Here is a 17,216-nt window from a genome sequence, read left to right on the forward strand (position 1 = left end):
GTAAGCGATTTATATAGGATTGGCTAATACCTATATACATTGAGTTGCAGTAGTCTAGTCAAGATGAGATGAAATCATGTATTAAAGCATCAAACTCAAGGAGTCTTGGCTGAAAGAAACATACTTGTTACTAACAAAACCTTGGTTCCCTGAAATAACAGGAATGAGTATTGCGTCGCTAAATGCTTTGGGAAAACTATTTTTTCTCCGAACACTGAAGCCTTATTGAATCACGCAGTGAAACTTCATGAACCTATGGGTCTTCAGCCCACCTGAACTGAAGTGGGCAGAGCACTCTATATATACTCTAAAGGCATGAATTGGGCAGAGTAAGTGCAAATCTTGCCTGTCCTCTGAAACCGGAAGAGAGAGTAATTACCTGTGCTCTGAATGGAGTAGAGAGCATGTTAGGTATGACTTTGGATGAAAGGATGACTTTACAGAAGGCATGACTTTAGGAAAATCAAAGTCATGGATGGATTTTCCATGGATGGATGACTTTACAGAAAATCAAGGCAAGATGCGCTTACAGAGAGTGCTTGCAAGTCACACACTCACTTGACCGACGCTGGGGCTAGTAGGACGGCGGTCTAGCGGAAAGCAAAATTAGACTAGAAAGAGAGCACGATTTCATACAGAAAGGCCTTAAAAACTGCTAGATCTGTTTGTTTTTTTGTCTCTTAGAAGAAAACAAACACAACCCTAGGTATTTATTTGATACAGTGGCTTAATTAACGAGAAATAAAGCTTCTAATTCTGAAGTTTCCAAAAAGTATAGCAGAAAAGACTTCATGAACTTCTTTACTTGCAAGATTGATAATATTAGGGAAAAAATTAGAACTATGCAAACATCTACTACAGTATCGCATTGTAGTGTCCCTGAGGAACAATTCCATTCATTCGTTGCTATAGGGGAGGCAGAATTGTCTAAATTCGTGAAATCATCTAAATCAACAACATATATGTTAGACCCTATACCGACTAAGCTACTGAAAGAGGGGGAGAAATCACACCAGGGCATGATACAAGACAACCAACCGTGTCTAGTGTAAGTACACTCTCAGAATAGGTGGAGCAGGCCGACTGGAGTTTTATAGCTCCGTCTAACAAATTGGATGTAGGGGCTAATAATGAAATTTCCGTTTAGAGCAACAGAGTGTTGCTAGACCAGTCTAAATAGGGTGAGCCTCAACCTCGTATTATTGTAATATTATACTAACTAAGTGTACATGGGAAACCATGGCATGATTATATAAAGTCTCTTCCCACATGGAAAGAACCTATATAAACATATATGTTTTAATATATGTTTTGATATATGTTTTTAATATATGTGACATATATAAAATTGGCCGTTTTCCTATATTATATGTACATATATGCACATATATGCACCTACATGTTCACCTATATATGCTCACCTATATGTTCACATATATATGCACCTATATGTTCACCTATATATGCACCTATATGTTCACCTATATATGCACCTATATGTTTACCTACTATATATTAGTAAAATTATTAAAATCCATAGCTACTAGGCCTACACTGTAAAAAAAAAAAAATCCCGTATACAAACGGTAAATCTCTGGCAGCAAAGTTTCCAGACGGATTCCGTTAAATTACAGCAAATAACCATTTCACAAAATTACAGGCAAAAACAGTGAAAATACAGAATTGACTTTACAGTCAAAATTTATTAAATTACAGTACATTACTGTTGATAATGGCTTATTAAACCGTGGAAAAACGGATAAATGATGTCAAATTACATTTAAAAAAAAACATTTAACTTTCAAGTTAAACTGTAAATTTAGGGTTTTATAAAGTTATTTTATAATAATGCTGTCTATCTACAGTAATTATCTTTTAATATATAGTTTTTCCTGTGTATAATAACTATGAAGTTATGTATAAAAATGCATTAAATACATAAATTCAAATTCAAAGTTTGTATATTTACAGTTAAGGCATTTCCAATTTCACAACTTTGACCAATCTCTAATTAAGTACTTAATAATAGCAAATGTACAGTCAATTTCTGTTAAATTAATTAAACGTATAAGTACAAAATACCTGCACATTTACAGTATTACTCATTAAACAAACACTGAACATCAAGATATGTGAATGATAGGAAATACAATCTTAGTATATAATTTAGAACATGTAAAAATATCTACATTAAAAGGCAATTGCTGTATGCCTTTATACTCTAATATAACTTATTTTACACATTTACAATTACATTTTATCCAAAGTGACTTAAAAATTAAGAGAACAATAGAAGCAACAAGTGCAGTGACAAGTCCCAGTTAGTGTAGCACAGTATACAAGTTTATTTATTTATTATTAAAACAAAGATTTAGTATTATTGGGTCAAGTGTTTATGAAAAGATGGATCTTTAGCAGTTTCTTGAAAATGTGTTAAGTTGGGCAGGTCATCCCACCAGCAGGGACCAGTCCAGGTAAAGGTCAGTGAAAGTGGTTTTGTGTCTCTTTGGGATGATGGCACCACAAGGCGCCGTTCACTTGCAGAACACAAGCTTCTGGAGACACATAGATCTGAAGCAGTGAGTTTAGGTCTTGCTGCAGCATCTGGATCAGTTGCAGAGGTTTGACTGATGCTGGAAGAGCTGCCAGGAGAGCATTACAATAGTCCAGTCTGGATAGAACAAGAGCTTAGACAAGGAGTTGTGTGACTCCGACAGGAAGGGCCGGATCTTTCTGGTGTTGTATAAGGCAAATCAGCAGGATCGCATGGTTTGGCTGAAAGTGAAACCATAAGCAGTTTTGTCTTGGCAAGGTTGAATTGAAGGTGAAGGTCATTCATCCAGCAAGAATTTTCCATCAGGTAGGCTGAGATGCGAGCAGCAACCGTCAGATCCTCTGGCTGGAATGAAAGGTAGAGATATATGTCATTATAAGTGATAGGAAAACCCATGTTTCTAAATGACAGAGCCTAGTTACAATACAAAAAAATAATAATAATAGATGGGTGGAATCTAACACAATCGTGGTCTTACTGAAGCAAAACCAAACCTTGTTCAGCTCCAGTGGCCTCACAAGGATCAAATGAATATTCACATGGGAAAATATAGTATAAAACAAATTAAATTTTCTGCCACTTTTAGTGCAATCATATGGAATCAGAAGACTCGGCCATTACAATATTTTAAATTACTTCTTCCCATACCTTGTTTGCCATGATCATTCTGCTTTCCACTTGACCTGAAATCACAAATATATATATATATATATATTTTTTTTTACAACTCAGTATTACATTTGCATATGTCAGAATATGTTCCACTGGGACAATGCAAAACCTCAACTGACGTGTTGGCAAGCATGCAGCCAGAATATGGAATTTATCATGTGGTGTTCATATTCTAGCCTCATGTGTTTTCCTGTATCATCAACAGTACAGTATTTGCTGAATTCGTTTTCTTAACGGTCTTGATAACCACATTAACCCTTATGAAAATTAACTATGGTTTAACCAAAAAAAAAAAAACCTTGGTAACGTTAGGCCTATTTGTAGTATAACTGTGGTTATTAAAAATGGTAATAAAAATCCGCCAAAAACGTGGTTACTATTTTTTAAGAGAAGAGTTTTCAGCTTCCAGACAGTGTTTAAAAATGTCCCGCCATTTAAGAGATTGATTTACTGACAGATACTATCGCGTATTAACAAAGATTTTATACACAATTAAACGGACTTTATGTATAACAAGTCTACGAAAGCTTGTTTTAGGTATTTTTTGAGGTGTGGGTTCAACTGATCTTTCTTAAAACAGATGGAAAATGTAAAGATGCATGCTACATTTTCAGTGTTTTGCCTCCAGCTCTCGCCAGTTAACTGAACATCATTTAAAATGCTAATGTTAGCTTGAAAACTGTAACGTAAACTTAACACAAATGTAATATAAAATATCGTTCACATGCAGACTCTTACCTCAGCCGGTGATCGGTTGGCATGATGTCCGCTGTGACGAACCAGGCTCACTGAAAAGGGTGCTATTTCCGAAGAATCCAAACTGACAACAGCTAGGGCTCCTGCTCACGGCTGCTCTCGACGAACACGATTGCTTTGAATTATGAGGTGTCATATTGAACCCCTGTTAATCTCACAATCCACTTCAGGAGAGTAGACTGAATTCAAATCTCCCACTTGCACTTGATACAGATCCAAAGTCGACTGATCAGCTGACCGTTGTGGGCGGGACTAAACAGCGGAAACGTAATGGCGGCGAATTTGAATCTGCGTCATCGCGTGCGCGCGCGCGCACACACACACACACACACACACACACACAAAGCCCTGAATGTGCAGCAACGGAGATTTAGAAAAATATTTATAAAATATACATGAAATTATGGGAGAATAAGACAATGAAATAATGATCAAAATGAGCATCTATTTGCAAGACAAGATTAAAAGACTATAGCCTAAAAACAATTCAATACAGGTCTACTGTAGCCTATGTAGGGTAGGCTGTATGTACAAATACTATTATTTAACCTTAAAAAAAACCTCACTTTAACCCCCACATGCTTAATAATCTGTAAGGACAACATATTGAATAGATGCAGATTTCTGCAGTTATACCTTCTTTTCTTTGTTTTCTAATTTCACAGAAAAAAATCTGTAAAATATTACTTTGTAAAAATACAGACAAGTTCCTTAAAAAACGTAAATTGATGTAAAACCAAAATACAAGCAATTACCTGCAAATTTAATAGTGGACCTTTAAATTACAGCAAATATCTGTAAAATAACAGGCATTCACTATAATGACAAAACGGTAAAATTCTGTAAAAAAAATACAGACCATTACCTGTAAAAGTACACTTTTTTTTACAGTGTAGGCAACATAAATAAAACCCCAAAATGTAGAAATTTACATTATTTATTTACTTAAGAACAATCAAATAGTACAAGAACAAAAATAAGACAAAAAACTGAACAGAATTTATTTTTATTTATTTATTTTAATCTTTTTGATCTCAGCTCCGTGAGCTTCGAATTGATAGATGTGCCTATCTGAGCTAGGCATCATGTATGACAGTTTCCAAAGTGAGATATGAGCTACAAAATGACCATCCTGCCATGAGCTATTGGAGACATATCTTGTATGTACATATAGGGCTTATATGTATATATAAAGAAGCAATACAGGAGACCTATATGGCCTGTATATGCACATATATGCACCTCAATTATGCCTATATGTGGCATACGCATATATGCAGCATATATATTATCATATATGTGCATATATGCTGTATATATGCAGCATATATGTGCATATAAACTGCATATAGGTTTCATATATGCGCATATATCCTCATATAGATTCTTTCCATGTGGGTTAGAAGAAAACAAGTCTCTTAGAAGAGTGTGTACAGATCTACGAGCACTAAATTGCACACTATTAGAAATAAGCAAGCATGGTGTGGCATCTAAAGGTATTAAGTCAATTGCCTCTGTCTAATGACCAAGACCGACGAGTTTGTTGGAAAGAAAGAACTGTCCTCCTGCAACATGCAAAACCATGTGATTGTGATCACACCTGAAATACACTCACCTAAAGGATTATTAGGAACACCATACTAATACTGTGTTTGACCCCCTTTCGCCTTCAGAACTGCCTTAATTCTACGTGGCATTGATTCAACAAGGTGCTGAAAGCATTCTTTAGAAATGTTGGCCCATATTGATAGGATAGCATCTTGCAGTTGATGGAGATTTGTGGGATGCACATCCAGGGCACGAAGCTCCCGTTCCACCACATCCCAAAGATGCTCTATTGGGTTGAGATCTGGTGACTGTGGGGGCCATTTTAGTACAGTGAACTCATTGTCATGTTCAAGAAACCAATTTGAAATGATTCGAGCTTTGTGACATGGTGCATTATCCTGCTGGAAGTAGCCATCAGAGGACGGGTACATGGTGGTCATAAAGGGATGGACATGGTCAGAAACAATGCTCAGGTAGGCCGTGGCATTTAAACGATGCCCAATTGGCACTAAGGGGCCTAAAGTGTGCCAAGAAAACATTCCCCACACCATTACACCACCACCACCAGCCTGCACAGTGGTAACAAGGCATGATGGATCCATGTTCTCATTCTGTTTACGCCAAATTCTGACTCTACCATCTGAATGTCTCAACAGAAATCGAGACTCATCAGACCAGGCAACATTTTTCCAGTCTTCAACTGTCCAATTTTGGTGAGCTTGTGCAAATTGTAGCCTCTTTTTCCTATTTGTAGTGGAGATGAGTGGTACCCGGTGGGGTCTTCTGCTGTTGTAGCCCATCCGCCTCAAGGTTGTGCGTGTTGTGGCTTCACAAATGCTTTGCTGCATACCTCAGTTGTAACGAGTGGTTATTTCAGTCAAAGTTGCTCTTCTATCAGCTTGAATCAGTCGGCCCATTCTCCTCTGACCTCTAGCATCAACAAGGCATTTCGGCCCACAGGACTGCCGCATACTGGATGTTTTTCCCTTTTCACACCATTCTTTGTAAACCCTAGAAATGGTTGTGCGTGAAAATCCCAGTAACTGAGCAGATTGTGAAATACTCAGACCGGCCCGTCTGGCACCAACAACCATGCCACGCTCAAAATTGCTTAAATCACCTTTCTTTCCCATTCCCATTTAGTTTGGAGTTCAGGAGATTGTCTTGACCAGGACCACACCCCTAAATGCATTGAAGCAACTGCCATGTGATTGGTTGATTAGATAATTGCATTAATGAGAAATTGAACAGGTGTTCCTAATAATCCTTTAGGTGAGTGTACTTCCTCATGAGTATAAGATGTCTAAAGGCATGTTGATAGAATGTAACTATCCCAGACTGCATACATGTTGGTCAATAGAACGCATTTGTTTGATGAAACCTGTTTGGAAACGATTTTGGAATTCTGATTGGTGCTGTTAGTAGTGCAGAAATTACAAACTTCACTTTTAAGGTAACTAAAGTTGATCAGCTTATTTATATGGTAATGGTCATGACATCTTGTATATAGTCTTACCTTAATTAAGTGTGTACAGATCTATGGGCACTAAATAACACACTATTAGAAATAAGCAAGCATGGTGTGGCATCTAAAGGTATAAGTCAATTGCCTCTGTCTAATGACCAAGACCGACGAGTTTGTGATTATAAGATCCGTATATCCGGCTGGTGTGAGACTCGAAGTGTTGTAGGAATCCGAATGTGAGTGTGATTTCAATAAAGAGTTAAATAGAATAATCAAGTGTGTAGATAAATTATTATAGAAATGGTCAATAACTAATTGGCATTCTAACCTAAATTCGAGGTTGTGATAAAATGGACTAAGATAAAAGTTTAATTGGAATTATATTACTTTGCCACACTGAAAAGACAGAAGGCGCAGGACTGAAGGCCCTACATAGTTACAGGACAAACACTGTTACCGTAAGCTTTGCGCTGGGTACACACTACTTTCTGGGTCCTTCTTGTCTATTCTGCGGAAGGAGTACTGGGGAGCACATGAGTCAGTATCCAGGTCACAATCCCACTGGATTTGCACTGCCATTATTCCCCCCTGAGCACAGAAAACACTCAAAGATGTCAGTCAGTTCTACAGCAGTGCACCAACAAAACACATATTCATCAACAGAGTATTATAAGGGGATTAAAGCTTATTCATGATAAGATCAATGTCAAATAAACATAAAATTAGTTTCTGACATAGACTGCCATGGTCTGAAAATCCTCTCCAGCTTCTTCAAAAATATCTTTGATTCTGAAAATTGGCCAGTTAGGGTCAGTATTCCTGTTGAACACACAGTTTGCCAAGTAGGAGCTGCTCATGTTTGCTAGGATATTCCTCCTGCAAGAAATTAAGAAATAAGCAACACTATATTAACTCACTTTATTAAGTACATTTTATGTGTTTGATTTGCAGCACTTCTGTTGCAGATTTGTAGTTAAAATACAGAAAAAACGGTGCTGAAATATGTGTTAGATAAAGATGATCTCTTTGATGAGGAACAAAGATGAACATACTTGTTGAAGTTAAATTTGGTGAATTGAATATTATTCTGTATGAATATCGTGAAGTTTTCAGCATCTGCCAGGAGTGCTGGACTGAATTATCAAGGCAAAAAACATGAATGTTATGAATAACTTTCAACGTGTATTTTTTTTTAGTTTGAGATGGTGAGTGGTGGGAGTTTTACTTCGGAGGTTTGACATTCTTCTCCATGGGACACCAGGCCAACACCTCACATGTCTTCACTGAGTCTGAGAAATGGACACATCTACCTGTCTGAACACCTAAAACAGAGGCATGTCTTAATAGTAGGTACTGCCTGGATTTCAAGTCACAAAACTTAATATTTTGTACGCAGTGTACAGATTGAGCCATACCTTTCCCTCGAGCATCTTTAAAGCCTTTGGTGCAGTTCATGTCATATGTGCAAATGGATTTCAGAGTTGGATACTAAATGAAATTAAAATTAATACCAAGTAATGTAATACAAAAAAAATCATAAATGTAATACTAAGCCAAAGACGGGTAAATGTCAAATCAGTTGATTTAGTTTTAAAATAAATTAACAGCCAAATCTTTTATGGTCATTCAATAAGTTGAATGACATTGATATAATGTTATATATTATTCGGAATTTGTTTTGAGATGTAATTTTAGTTGTGTTTGTGCCTGTGTCTAAATGGAAGCTCAAAGAAGAGGAAAGATTACGAGAGAGCACACTTTCTTCATGTCTCACCTCTGCACATTTTGACAGTGTTTGGTTTGGTGTGAGGATCATGTTGGTCATCAGGAAGAAAGAACTGTCCCCCTGCAACATGCAAAACATGTGAATGTGATCAGTGACACCTGAAATAGTTCCTCATGAGTATAAGATGTCTAAAGGCATGTTGATAATGTGACTATCCCAGACTGCATACATGTTGGCCAATAGAATGTTCAGCGAACCCAACAAAGAGCAGAAAGACATTTTATCTCATAAAACTCATCTTTGATCACCAAAATGACATATTTAAACATTTTATCCTGTGAAAAAAAAATGTCTTCAAGCATACAAATAGCTTGAATGTAACTCGACACCCTTGCTTGATTTAGTATACGCGGATCTATGAATATGCTAATTAGCCCCGCCTCCACTCACACCAGCTCACAGATTCACTCAGTCAACTTACTTGAGGTAAACTGCGCAATGGTATCGCTCTTTACAATGTCTGACACATAACAGTAATTAATATGATTAGCCTTTTGCTTGACTATGTTCTCAAACAGCTAATAATGTGTTGCTAATGTTTCACAAACGGTTCCCATTCGCCCTTTCAGTCTGCCTTCTAACAATCATCAGAAACGCTTTGAACAACTCAGAACGTCAGTGGAAGAAGGCATATACACCCGCTATATTGCTAAATCTACCTGATTTTTCATATCAACAGAAAAATATAATCTGGCATCTCTCGAGTCTCCCCTGCTAGTTCGCCGTTAATGATATGCCAAAGCCTGCCGGCACGCTGACCTGATTGGTTACAAGGAAGTTGTTTCTGACGTCAGAAACACCAGCGATTTTAAAACGCGTTTTTGAGACTGTCTTTGGTTCACTGCAATTTTAAGGAGAAAATACTCAGCAATGGTGTCGACTTATGAATTTACACATGGTTTGTCTGAAAGCATATTAAAAACACCACATAGACATATAAACAACATTATACTGTCCAACACTGAACCGTGAATTGCGCTTCTTTGTAAAAAAGAAGCAAGCGCAGGTGTCCCACTGATTGATTATGTCATGGCTAACGAGACACGCCCTTTGTCCCAATTTGCATAATTCATATGCAACTGTTTTTACAATGCAAGACGAATCTAATGCAAAATGTTTTACATGTAAAATAGTTAGTTCTCTTACGAGAGGTACTCTCGTACTGCGTAAATCTTACGCTAGGGGAAAATCTCTTTTCCGCGAGATACTGAAGCCAAAAAATTATCCTTAATTTTGAAATAATGTAAAACGCGTTGCGGCAGCATGCAGACACAGGCGAGACGGCTTGTGCGCCTATTGGCTGCCCTGCGGCAACTGCAGCAGCCTATCGATAAGGCCCACTCGTGACGTCAGCTCCAATGGGGGCGCTTCGCGCCCAATACGTCACGTCCCGCCAGAATGGGCGTGGTCTAGGGCTATAAACATAGCTTCGAGAGGCTAGCTCACTGATTTTTCATCTCTTCAGCGAAGCTCTCGCATCGCTGGACCCGGAGAGAAGCCGCGCCGTCTGAAAAAGCCTTTCAGCGGGACGAGTCGACACTCTGAAGCCGCTGGCCGCGCCGCCTTCAGTCGCCTTCCTGCTGCGCTATCCGGCGTTATATCCTTTCTCTGCTACTGTGTTTTGTGTATGTGTGTGTGCTCGCCGCCGCGACACACACTCTCATTGCACTAAAAGAGCCGGGCGTCTTTTTCAAGACGCCCCTTTCCTGAGGATCACGCAGCTCTCGCGCTCGCGCTCGCTGACGGCGACCGCCCTCACTGCGAGCCAGTTACTGCCTGGTGACTCTGAGGACTCACCTGGCATCCTTCTCCGAGACTGCTCCTCCGCCCCCCCCCCAACCCGCAAAGCTTGCCGGTGCGCCCGCTTGCCTTGCCTGCTTGGGGGATGATACCTGCTCTCCCTCTGTTCGAGCCGCGCAAACCGCGCCGTTCACAGGGGGATGTCAGGAGCGGACGGTCACGGGGCTAGCTTTCTCTCTCCCTCTGTTCGAGCCGCGCAAACTGCGCCGTTCACAAGGGAGGCTGGAAGCGGACGATCGGGGTTAGTTTTTCTTTACGTTACAAGAAAGCTACCCTGCCCTTGCGCCCCATTCACGCGTCACTCACCGGCCAAAAGACAACTCAGTTCCCTGATTAGGCGACTGGAAATATCAATATTGCAGCAAACGAGCCTGTTGTAACACGCACGCTTGCAAGCAAACGCCGAAGAAAACATGTTGACGCTCTTTTATATGCTCATGCATCTATACACCTTTGTGTTCCCCCCCTGTGGCTCAGTGGCGGAATCTTAGGTTTTTCACACGAGGGATCGGGGTTCGAATCCCGGTCTAACGGCAGATATATTATGCCGCCAATGCTTCGCTCTGTCAGTTCCCTGAAAGGCGACTGCAGATGTGCATTTTGCAGCCAACGAGCGCGCTGTACAACCCGCTCGCCTGCACCCAAACACCGTTTCTATGGTTCCCGTGCGTCACTGGCGAAAGGAGAAAAGGGTGTTTTTTAGCCCCGCTGCGGCCGGGCCGACCTCCACTCCTGACACATTTCTCATTCCCCTCTTAAGTTCAGGTGACTGGGAATGTCAATATTGCAGTGAGCGAGCCTGTTGTTTTGCACGCACGCCTGCAAACAAACGCCAGCATGTTGACGCTCTTTGATAATACTCGCGCTACTGATTATCTATGTGTCTTCCTCTGTGGTCCAGTGGTAGATCGTCAGATTTTCACGCGAGAGACCCGCGATCGAATCCCGGGTCTACCGGCAAAACACACTTTTTGCCGTCAATTCTCGCTCTGGCAGTTCCCTGAAAAGGCGACTGCAGATGTGTATTTTGCAGCCAACGAGCGCGTGGTACAACCCGTTCGCCTGCACCCAAACTCTGTTTCTATGGTTTCCGCCTCTGAAGTTCAGACGACTGGAAATGTCAATATTGCAGTGAACAAGCCTGCTGTAATACACGCACGCCTGCAAACAAACGCCAGCATGTTGACGCTTTCTGTTTCTATGGCAACTTCTCGCTCGTTCAGTTCCAGTAAATGCGACTGTTCCAGTGTATTCTGCAGTAAACAAGTCGGCGAAACAGCCCGCTTGCCTGCACACAAACGCCGCTTTTACGGCTACCCAGATAAATCCCATAAGAGTGTATTTTCTGGTGTCCCGGCCACGGCCGATGGTGTTACGAATGTAGACGAAATTCCTACACAGAAACACAGCCCGTCACACAGGGCTCGCGCACATGAAATCGACCCAGGTCGATTGCGCATTAAACGTGGTAAATGTGCCCACTGCCCAGTGCCCACAAACACTACGTTCCGCATATCTCAAGGTTTCTGTAAAAACAAAACCAACGTGCATTCGCTCTGCTCAGGCGAACAATGCTCTCAGTGTTGTAAATGTGCCCGCTATCCCGCGCCCACATTCACACATAGACATGACAGGTCCTACGGGACTCGCCCAGCCCTCCCCTCTCGGTTGACCACCGCAAAGGAGTCGAGCGCGGGCAATCTGCCCGCCGTTATCAGCGCGCCCCCTGCCTCGAAGCGCGACGCTTATGTTACAGCACACCGAAGCCCCTCTGTCGCTGAGCGACCAGAGCGCGCTCCGCATTCAGCCCCTAGCCATTCGTGCAGATGCATGGGCAAGGCTACCCGGGGGTTTTGAAGTGGGTGCTAGACATTATAGAAAGAGGCTATTCGCTACAGTTTCGCCGACGCCCTCGCCGCTATGTGACGCGCGTCGAAGCTACGGTAAAAACAGAAGTAGCACCACCTACTTCGAGCCGAAATTTTGAAACTGTTGAGCAAAGGGGCCATAGAGCCTTTATCTCAAGCTCAGAGTGAAGGAGGGCTATACAGCAGATACTTCCTGGTACTGAAAAAAGACGGGGGTCTCAGACCCATACTAGATCTAAGGCAACTGAACAGAGTGCTTGCGAAGCAACAGTTCGGAATGCTCACGACCAGAAAAACCCTCACGCACATTCGCCGAGGAGATTGGTTTGTGTCAATAGATCTGAAAGACGCATATTTTCAAATACAAATAGCGTCACGTCACAGGCGACGTTTGAGATTCGCCTTCGAGGGCCAGGCATATCAGTGCTCAGTCCTACCGTTCGGCTTGTCTCTAGCCGCTCGCACCCCTCAGACTACAGGGCATGCGAGTATTGAACTACTTGGACGATTGGCTGATTCTAGCTCAATCTCACTCGGTGCTCATAGAGCACAGGACCATTTTGCTCGATCACCTCGAGAATCTGGGTCAATTGGGCGAAGAGTTCTCTGTCTCCCAGACAGATAATATCTTTTCTGGGCACAGAACTGGACTCGCTGTCTATGATAGCGCGACTGTCACCAGAGCGCGTACTAGACATTCAGCGCGCAGCGAGCTCTTTCCGCTGCAGCGCATCTGTCCCGCTCAAGAAATTTCAGAGGATGCTAGGTCTCATGGCCTCAGCATCATCAGTACTTCAGTTGGGCTTGCTTCGCATGCGCCCGCTACAGTTCTGGCTGAAAGCGCGAGTACCGTGCCGAGCGTGGGCTTCCGGTCTGCTTCGTCTCAAGGTCAATCAGAAATGCATCGCAGCTCTGAAACCTGGGAAAGCAAACGACTTGTACCAATCAGGTGTTAGCCTGGGGACTTCCTCGAGTGTGAAGGTAGTGTCTACGGACGCCTCCACCTTGGGATGGGGAGCACTGCTCAAGGGCAGACCGTTCTTCGGCCAATGGTCAGAACGGGAGAAGCTTCTACACATAAACTGCCTCGAAATGTTGGCAGTAGACAACACACTGACGCGTTTTTGTCCCTAAATACGAGGACACCACGTCCTGGTCCGCTCGGACAACATGTCAGTGGTGTCCTACATAAATCGCCAGGGCGGCCTCAGGTCCCGAAACCTGCACAGGCTGACAGAACGCCTCCTGGTGTGGGCTCAGCGCAACCTGCTCTCGCCGAGAGCAGCGCATGTGCCAGGGCTCCTGAACGTAGGACCGGACAGACTGTCCAGAAACAATGTTCCGACAGGCGAATGGCCTCTACACCCACAGACAGTCCAGCTGCTGTGGAAGAAATTCGGCAGAGCGGAAGTAGACCTGTTCGCGTCTCAAGAAAACGCTCACTGTCTGGAATTTTTCTCCAAGAGCAGGGACGCGCTGGCTCACGTATGGCCCCGCCGCCCGCTCTATGCCTTTCCTCCCGTCTTTCTCCTGCCTCAGGTGATAGAACGGATCAGAGAAGGATGCTCAGTGCTACTCGTAGCGCCGTTCTGGAAAAACCAACCCTGGTTCCCAGTTCTGATGCAGCTAGCAAGCACTGCCCCATGGCCAGTGCCAGTGAGGAGGGACCTCCTCTCTCAGGCCAAGGGCTCGTTTTGGCATCCGCGCCCAGAGCTGTGGTCCCTTCATGTTTGGGCCATCAACGGGTACCCGCTGACCTCCCCAAGCGGAGTGTTAAACACGATCACGCAGGCTAGAGCTCCGTCTATGCGACGTCTCTATTCCTCGAAATGGTCAGTGTTCTCCAGCTGATGCACAGCTTGTGGCGTGTCGCCCCTAGACTGTGGGGTGACGGAGGTTCTCTCCTTCCTACAAGAGCTGTTGGACAAGGGCAGGACCCCTTCCACGCTCAAAGTGTATGTGGCGGCCATAGCAGCGTTCTCAAAAACAACGCTGGGTCAGTCAGTAGGAAGGAACGATTTAGTCATCGTCTTCCTTAGAGGAGCTAAGAGACTGAATCCTCCCAGGCCTCCCTCAGTCCCTGTATGGAACCTTTCTACAGTGCTGGAAGCCATGAAAGGTGACCCATTCGAGCCTTTACAGACGATTGATCTTAAACACCTGTCTTTCAAGACAGTGTTTCTTCTGGCTCTCGCTTCAGTGAAGCGCACAGGGGACTTACACGCGCTCTCAGTAAGCGCGACGTGTATGGAGTTTGGGCCTAATGACTCAAGAGTTATACTCAAACCTAAGCACGGTTATGTTCCAAAATCCCTCAACACACCGTTTAGGGCGCAGGTCATTCCCTGTCAGCCTTACCGGTCTCTGACGAGGAAGGAGACGCAAGCTTCCTTTGCCCAGTCAGAGCATTAAGAGCTTATGTGTCTCGCACGTCTGTTTTCAGACAGACAGAGCAGCTCTTTGTTTTCACTCTACGGACGTTCTAAGGGACTTGCCGTGTCGAAACAGAGCCTATCCAGTTGGATAGTTGATGCTATAGCGCTGGCTTATACCTCTAAGGGCTTACAGTGCCCATTTGGAGTCAGAGCACACTCCACGAGAGGCGTGGCCTCGTCGTGGGCTTGGTCTAGTGGGATTGCCTTGCAAGATATCTGTATGGCGGCAGGCTGGGCCTCCCCGTCTACATTTATAAGGTTTTATAACCTAGAGGTTCCCGCCTTGCAGGCTAAGCTGCTTTCGGTCTAAAATCGGTACTGTCTGCCCTGATGTGTTCGGGCCAGAATACTGAAACTGCTTGAGCAAATGCTCGCTGTTGGATCGCGCAGCTCTATGGGCAGTGTGTAAGACCCACTATATTCGTCAGTCCAGGCCGGGGGTCGCCCTGACTGTACGACACATCATCAGTATAACTGCTCCTTATAAGATGTTATATTATTACAGGAATGATGCTATTCTAGCCACTCTTTCCTGGGCTCTCTGTGAGTCCATTATGATCATGTACTATATGAGCCCGGGCACTTGCCCTTGGGACTTTGGTGCTGGATCTTAGCATGCACGGCGTTTTACACTGTTTCCCCTAGCGTAAGATTTACGCAGTACGAGAGTACCTCTCGTAAGAGAACGTACTCGGTTACTAACGTAACCTCGGTTCTCTCTAGAGAGGAAACGAGTACTGCGTATCTTGCCGTGCCTGCACACGCTCTGGTTCGCTTCGGCGATGAAAAACCAGTGAGCTAGCCTCTCGAAGCTATGTTTATAGCCCTAGACCACGCCCATTCTGGCGGGACGTGACGTATTGGGCGCGAAGCGCCCCCATTGGAGCTGACGTCACGAGTGGGCCTTATCGATAGGCTGCTGCAGTTGCCGCAGGGCAGCCAATAGGCGCACAAGCCGTCTCGCCTGTGTCTGCATGCTGCCGCAACGCGTTTTACATTATTTCAAAATTAAGGATAATTTTTTGGCTTCAGTATCTCGCGGAAAAGAGATTTTCCCCTAGCGTAAGATTTACGCAGTACTCGTTTCCTCTCTAGAGAGAACCGAGGTTACGTTAGTAACCGAGTACGTTCTCTTGTTCAACGTAGTTATGGTGAAATAGTTTTATAAAAGTCACAAAATTTATAAAAAAATTCTAAAAGTTATGAAAAGTAATTAAAAAAAGTACAAAAGCAAAAAAAAAAGGGTGCCACATGGTACAGGAGGCTTGGGGGGGCTTTAGTTGCAAAAGGTTGAGAACCTCTGCTCTAGTGTGTGAAGTGTCACACACACCACACACACTAACAGATTCCATTCACAAACAACCAAGTCCCACCTGTGAACACATCTCTCGCATCAAACATGACTTTAAAGTAAACAAACATGGTGAACAACATATCACTTATAGTGTATGGACTGCTTTTTACAGAAAATGAGCGGGGGAAAAAAAGAGAAAAATGTTTAGATGAAGTTATGTAGACGGTGTGAACATGAACTTTATATGTTACCGCATGAGCTGGAGGTGAGTCTTCCGTCAGCTCGCTTTCTGAATGGCTATTGTTTCATTTCAGCGTGTGTGAGTTTGTCCTCGGGGATGGGGTCCCCTCACACAACAGGATTTCTGATTGTAAATATTCAACATGTTGAGATAGGGGCAGCTCCGGCGTTCATCCGAGCAGATTCAGTCACTCTTAACCCTCTGAGGTCGGCAAACGCGCCCCCGCGTTTTGCTGGATTTTCTTCACATTGTAGTACAATAAACTTAAATTACTCCGTCATTTATGGTTATACAGAAAAAAGAAATATAAAAAAAGAATCTGTGATATTTCTACTTTTGTATGTGTCCACTTACAATCAAATCAAAACATTGTGCTTTTGTAAAATAAAGAAAATAAACAGGGTGTGCGTTCTGCCTCTCCGTCGCGGTGAACTTTTTTTTCTTGAGCACGTCTATAAACTGAAACAAAACTCAGCGAATCCTTCTCACACATTTATGAGCCATATACCTTTATACACATTTAAGTGTGTACTTTTAAATGATCGGATTCAAACTGAAAACAAATATTCTCTGTTTAAGTAATTTGTATAAAACCAACAGGATGTCCAGTATCTCAAACGCTTGCTAATTACTTTTAATTCGACCACGCCCACTCGCGCAAAAGAGATTCACATGCAAATCTCCACATGGAACGCGAACGCCCTCGTTACCTCAAACACAAAACACCAAAACACTTCACAAGTCTCTGCTTTTCGTCGAGTTTGGAAGACACGTCTGAGCTTACATTGGATTTACCT

At 43.0% G+C, this 17,216-nt stretch overlaps 1 protein-coding gene and 1 long non-coding RNA gene across 4 annotated transcripts in view; both read right to left on the reverse strand.

Annotated features, from left to right (window-relative positions):
• LOC309505567 (P2X purinoceptor 4a-like) overlaps positions 1–9,919 on the reverse strand; it is a 35,102-nt gene extending 25,183 nt beyond the window's left edge. For all 3 annotated transcript variants that reach the window (XM_082178984.1, XM_082178983.1, XM_082178982.1), the window contains exons 1-6: positions 8,770–9,919; positions 8,411–8,483; positions 8,221–8,317; positions 8,048–8,128; positions 7,730–7,871; positions 7,453–7,583 (exon numbers count right to left, since the gene is read on the reverse strand). In XM_082178984.1, the coding sequence (XP_082035110.1) occupies positions 7,453–7,583; positions 7,730–7,871; positions 8,048–8,128; positions 8,221–8,317; positions 8,411–8,483; positions 8,770–8,859 (614 nt within the window). In that variant the 5' untranslated portion in view covers positions 8,860–9,919. The remainder of the gene's footprint in view (positions 1–7,452; positions 7,584–7,729; positions 7,872–8,047; positions 8,129–8,220; positions 8,318–8,410; positions 8,484–8,769) is intronic.
• LOC309505587 lies at positions 1,759–4,251 on the reverse strand. The gene is made up of 3 exons (XR_014208502.1): positions 3,965–4,251; positions 3,203–3,237; positions 1,759–2,899 (listed from the first exon to the last, which is right to left on the reverse strand). It is a non-coding gene; the product is annotated as an uncharacterized lncRNA (long non-coding RNA).
• Positions 9,920–17,216: the final 7,297 nt, after the last annotated feature.

Source organism: Leuciscus leuciscus, assembly GCF_965113295.1.
Source record: "Leuciscus leuciscus genome assembly, chromosome: 9".
Taxonomy (NCBI): Eukaryota; Metazoa; Chordata; class Actinopteri; order Cypriniformes; family Leuciscidae; genus Leuciscus; species Leuciscus leuciscus.